At 46.2% G+C, this 6,005-nt stretch overlaps 1 protein-coding gene across 3 annotated transcripts in view; it reads right to left on the bottom strand.

Moving 5' to 3' along the window:
• Positions 1–205: 205 nt before the first annotated feature.
• Positions 206–6,005, bottom strand: part of LOC127929786 (magnesium transporter protein 1) — a 28,816-nt gene continuing 23,016 nt past the window's right edge. The window contains exons 7-11 of one of the 3 annotated variants that reach the window (XM_052518145.1): positions 4,236–4,299; positions 4,059–4,133; positions 951–1,041; positions 338–400; positions 206–224 (exon numbers count right to left, since the gene is read on the bottom strand). In XM_052518145.1, the coding sequence (XP_052374105.1) occupies positions 385–400; positions 951–1,041; positions 4,059–4,133; positions 4,236–4,299 (246 nt within the window). In that variant the 3' untranslated portion in view covers positions 206–224; positions 338–384. Of the gene's footprint in view, positions 225–278; positions 401–950; positions 1,144–4,058; positions 4,134–4,235; positions 4,300–6,005 lie in introns of those variants that run through there. The other 2 variants (XM_052518144.1, XM_052518146.1) reach the window with 2 other exon arrangements.

The raw sequence follows: 6,005 nt of genomic DNA, 5'->3' as shown, positions 1-6,005 counted from the left end.
GTTGTTGTTGTTGTGTTGTTGTTGTTGTGTTGTTGTGTTGTGGTGGTGTGTTGTTGTGTTGTTGTTGTTGTTGTTGTGGTGTTGTTGTTGTGTTGTTGTGGTGTTGTGGTGGTGTGTTGTTGTTGTTGTTGTGTTGTGGTGATGTGTTGTTGTGTTGTTGTTGTGTTGTTGTGGTGATGTGTTGTTGTTGTGGTGTTGTTGTTGTTGTTGTGTTGTTGTGGTGATGTGTTGTTGTGTTGTTGTTGTGGTGGTGTTGTTGTGTTGTTGTTGTGTTGTTGTGGTGTTGTTGTGTTGTTGTTGTTGTTGTGGTGGTGTGTTGTTGTGTTGTTGTTGTTGTGGCGTCCGAGGCACTTTGGTACTTCCAGGCTTCTTCCTCCCAGCTCTCTAACTCAACAGGAAACTGGAAACACAAACAGTTTGTCAGACAACACAGAGTGAAAAAAGTGTGTGTGTGTGTGTGTGTGTGTGTGTGTGTGTGTGTGTGTGTGTGTGTGTGTGTGTGTGTGTGTGTGTGTGTGTGTGTGTGTGTGTGTGTGTGTGTGTGTGTGTGTGTGTGTGTGTGTGTGTGTGTGTGTGTGTGTGTGTGTGTGTGTGTGTGTGTGTGTGTGTGTGTGTGTGTGTGTGTGTGTGTGTGTGTGTGTGTGTGTGTGTGTGTGTGTGTGTGTGTGTGTGTGTGTGTGTGTGTGTGTGTGTGTGTGTGTGTGTGTGTGTGTGTGTGTGTGTGTGTGTGTGTGTGTGTGTGTGTGTGTGTGTGTGTGTGTGTGTGTGTGTGTGTGTGTGTGTGTGTGTGTGTGTGTGTGTGTGTGTGTGTGTGTGTGTGTGTGTGTGTGTGTGTGTGTGTGTGTGTGTGTGTGTGTGTGTGTGTGTGTGTGTGTGTGTGTGTGTGTGTGTGTGTGTGTGTGTGTGTGTGTGTGTGTGTGTGTGTGTGTGTGTGTGTTTGTGTTTATCACCTGTAAGGGTATCCATGGTATTTAGCTCTAAAGATGGACAGCAGCCAACTGAAGAAGAGCATCACCAGACCGATCCCTGCTACACACATGACTAGAGACAGAGGAGACAGAGAGGGGGAAAGGAGAGAGAGAGAGAGAGAGAGCAGAGGTCACGATCAGAGCATCACCAGACCGATCCCTGCTACACACATGACTAGAGAGAGAGAGAGAGAGCAGAGGTCACGACAGACCTGGCTGCCCAGAGAGGACAGTCTGGCTATAGAGACCGGTCGTCACTGATCTACCTGGCTGCCCAGAGAGGACAGTCTGGCTATAGAGAACGGTCGTCACAGACCTACCTGGCTGCCCAGAGAGGACAGTCTGTCTATAGAGACCGGTCGTCACAGACAAACCTGGCTGCCCAGAGAGGACAGTCTGTCTATAGAGACCGGTCGTCACAGACAAACCTGGCTGCCCAGAGAGGACAGTCTGTCTATAGAGACCGGTCGTCACAGACAAACCTGGCTGCCCAGAGAGGACAGTCTGTCTATAGAGACCGGTCGTCACAGACAAACCCGGCTGCCCAGAGAGGACAGTCTGTCTATAGAGGCCGGTCGTCACAGACAAACCTGGCTGCCCAGAGAGGACAGTCTGTCTATAGAGACCGGTCGTCACAGACAAACCTGGCTGCCCAGAGAGGACAGGCTGGCTATAGAGAACGGTCGTCACAGACCTACCTGGCTGCCCAGAGAGGACAGTCTGGCTATAGAGAACGGTCGTCACAGACCAACCTGGCTGCCCAGAGAGGACAGTCTGGCTATAGAGACCGGTCGTCACAGACAAACCTGGCTGCCCAGAGAGGACAGTCTGGCTATAGAGACCGGTCGTCACAGACCTACCTGGCTGCCCAGAGAGGACAGTCTGGCTATAGAGACCGGTCGTCACAGACCTACCTGGCTGCCCAGAGAGGACAGTCTTGCTATAGAGACCGGTCGTCACAGACCTACCTGGCTGCCCAGAGAGGACAGTCTGGCTATAGAGACCGGTCGTCACAGACCTACCTGGCTGCCCAGAGAGGACAGTCTGGCTATAGAGACCGGTCATCACAGACCAACCTGGCTGCCCAGAGAGGACAGTCTGGCTGCCCAGAGAGGACAGTCTGGCTATAGAGACCGGTCATCACAGACAAACCTGGCTGCCCAGAGAGGACAGGCTGTGCTCACTCTGCTCCAGGGGAGAGGTAGAGATAGAGCTGCATTTCCTATTACACTGTGACAAATACTCAGAGAATACTCAGAGAATACTCAGAGAATACTCAGAGAATACTCAGAGAATACTCAGAGAATACTCAGACCTAAGAGAATATTTATTTCCCAAAAGTACAATTCAATACAAAGAATTTGAAACTAAAAATCTAATATTTATTAGTAGTAGTGGTATGGGTGGCAATGATAATGATAACAGTTTATTAAATCTAATATTTATTAGGTGAAAAGCCACAATGTGCAGTTTTAGCAGCCAAATGTGTGTCCTCCTGCCACAGCCTGAGGGACACTAAATAATAACATCTGCATAGTAAACAGAAACCTACTTATTATTACTATTATTGTCATTGTTTATCATTCCAAATAGTAGTGGTAGTAGTAGTGGTATGGGTGGTAATGATAACAGTTTAGTGATGGTGGTAGTAGTAATGGTATGGGTGGTAATGATAACAGTTTAGTGATGGTGGTAGTAGTAATGGTATGGGTGGTAATGATAACAGTTTAGTGATGGTGTTGGTGGTAGTAGTGGTGGTATGGGTGGTAATGATAATGATAACAGTTTATTGGTGGTGGTGGTAGTAGTGGTATGGGTGATAATGTTAATGATAACAGTTTAGTGATGGTGGTGGTAGTTGTGGAATGGGTGGTATTGATAATGATAACAGTTTATTGATGGTGGTGGTGGTAGTAGTGGTATGGGTGGTATTGATAATGATAACAGTTTATTGGTGTTGGTGGTAGTAGTTGTGGTATGGTGGTAATGATAACAGTTTAGTGGTGATGGTGGTAGTAGTAGTGGTATGGGTGGTAATGATAACAGTTTAGTGGTGGTGGAAGTATTAGTGGTATGGGTGGTAATGATAACAGTTTCGTGGTGGTGGTAGTAGTAGTGGTATGGGTGGTAATGATAACAGTTTAGTGGTGGTGGTGGTAGTAGTGGTATGGGTGGTAATGATAACAGTTTAGTGGTGGTGGTGGAAGTATTAGTGGTATGGGTGGTAATGATAACAGTTTCGTGGTGGTGGTAGTAGTAGTGGTATGGGTGGTAATGATAACAGTTTAGTGGTGGTGGTAGTAGTAGTGGTATGGGTGGTAATGATAACAGTTTAGTGATGGTGGTGGTAGTAGTAGTATGGGTGGTAATGATAATGACAACAGTTTAGTGATGGTGGTGGTAGTAGTGGTATGGGTGGTAATGAAAATGACAACAGTTTAGTGGTGGTGGTGGTAGTAGTGGTATGGGTGGTAATGATAACAGTTTATTGGTGGTGGTAGTAGTAGTGGTATGGGTGGTAATGAAAATGACAACAGTTTAGTGGTGGTGGTGGTAGTAGTGGTATGGGTGGTAATGATAACAGTTTATTGGTGGTGGTAGTAGTAGTATGGGTGGTAATGATAACAGTTTAGTGGTGGTGGTGGTGGTAGTAGTGGTATGGGTGGTAATGATAACAGTTTATTGGTGGTGGTAGTAGTAGTATGGGTGGTAATGATAACAGTTTATTGGTGGTGGTAGTAGTAGTATGGGTGGTAATGATAACAGTTTAGTGATGGTGGTGGTGGTAGTAGTGGTATGGGTGATAATGATAACAGTTTAGTGATGGTGGTAGTAGTAGTATGGGTGGTAATGATAACAGTTTAGTGATGGTGGTGGTAGTAGTAGTGGTATGGGTGATAATGATAACAGTTTAGTGATGGTGGTAGTAGTAGTATGGGTGGTAATGATAACAGTTTAGTGATGGTGGTGGTAGTAGTAGTGGTATGGGTGATAATGATAACAGTGTTGTGATGGTGGTGGTAGTAGTAGAGACAGAGACAGAGACAGAGACAGACAGACAGACAGACAGACAGATATCTAGATACATACTTTTCCTCTTGCCAATGTCCATATCTGACGTGGCAGCCTCGTGCAACAACACCATCCCCATGGTAACAGCAGAGTCTGGGACAGGAGGTTAAGGGTCACAGAGAGAAGCTGTAGCCAATGAGAGGCTCTCATACAGGGTTAGAGGTCAGGGGTCAGACTGAGTTGTGTAAAGGATACTGAAGAGCAGCACGATGTGAGTTTCTGCTACAAACTGGGCCTGACTGCTGCCGTGGATGTAACTCTGAAACAACACACACACAGTGATTAACACACACACAGTGATTAACACACACACACACAGTGATTAACACACACACACAGAGAAACACACACACAGAGAAACACGCACACACACACAGAGAAACACACACACAGAGAAACACGCACACACACAGTGATTAACACACACACAGTGATTAACACACACACAGTGATTAACACACACACACACAGTGATTAACACACACACAGAGAGAAACACGCACACACACAGAGAAACACGCACACAGAGAAACACGCACACAGAGAAACACGCACACACACAGAGAGAAACACGCACACACACACAGAGAGAAACACGCACAGAGAGAAACACGCACACACACACACAGAGAAACACGCACACACACAGAGAAACACGCACACAGAGAAACACGCACACACACAGAGAAACACGCACACAGAGAAACACGCACACACACAGAGAGAAACACGCACACAGAGAAACACGAACACACACAGAGAGAAACACGCACACACACAGAGAAACACGCACACAGAGAAACACGCACACAGAGAAACACGCACACACACACAGAGAAACACGCACACACACAGAGAGAAACACGCACACACACACAGAGAAACACGCACACAGAGAAACACGCACACACACAGAGAGAAACACGCACACAGAGAAACACGCACACACACAGAGAGAAACACGCACACACACAGAGAAACACGCACACAGAGAAACACGCACACACACACAGAGAAACACGCACACACACAGAGAGAAACACGCACACACACACAGAGAGAAACACGCACACACACACAGAGACTTCTTCTGTATGTGTACTGTTTACTGTTCATTTAATATTGTTTATTTCACTTTTGTATATTATCAACCTCACTTGCTTTGGCAATGTTAACACATGTTTCCCATGACAATAAAGCCCTTGAATTGAATTGAGAGACGTACCACTTGTCCAGCAGTGGGGTTAAGAGATATCTATAGAGAGAGAGAGAGACGTACCACTAGTCCAGCAGTGGGGTTATGTTAAGAGATATCTATAGAGAGAGAGAGGGACGTACCACTAGTCCAGTGGTGGGGTTATGTTAAGAGATATCTATAGAGAGAGAGAGAGACGTACCACTTGTCCAGCAGTGGGGTTATGTTAAGAGATATCTATAGAGAGAGAGAGGGACGTACCACTAGTCCAGCAGTGGGGTTATGTTAAGAGATATCTATAGAGAGAGAGAGGGACGTACCACTAGTCCAGCAGTGGGGTTATGTTAAGAGATATCTATAGAGAGAGAGAGGGACGTACCACTAGTCCAGCAGTGGGGTTATGTTAAGAGATATCTATAGAGAGAGAGAGGGACGTACCACTAGTCCAGCAGTGGGGTTATGTTATGAGATATCTATAGAGAGAGAGAGGGAGGGTACCACTAGTCCAGCAGTGGGGTTATGTTAAGAGATATCTATAGAGAGAGAGAGGGACGTACCACTAGTCCAGCAGTGGGGTTATGTTAAGAGATATCTATAGAGAGAGAGAGGGACGTACCACTAGTCCAGCAGTGGGGTTATGTTAAGAGATATCTATAGAGAGAGAGAGGGACGTACCACTAGTCCAGCAGTGGGGTTATGTTAAGAGATATCTATAGAGAGAGAGAGGGACGTACCACTAGTCCAGCAGTGGGGTTATGTTATGAGATATC

The sequence above is a fragment of the Oncorhynchus keta genome, chromosome 4 (assembly GCF_023373465.1).
Source record: "Oncorhynchus keta strain PuntledgeMale-10-30-2019 chromosome 4, Oket_V2, whole genome shotgun sequence".
NCBI lineage: Eukaryota > Metazoa > Chordata > Actinopteri > Salmoniformes > Salmonidae > Oncorhynchus > Oncorhynchus keta.
The sequence above is the reverse complement of the archived record's forward strand: the minus strand, read 5'-3'. Positions and strand labels throughout refer to the sequence as shown.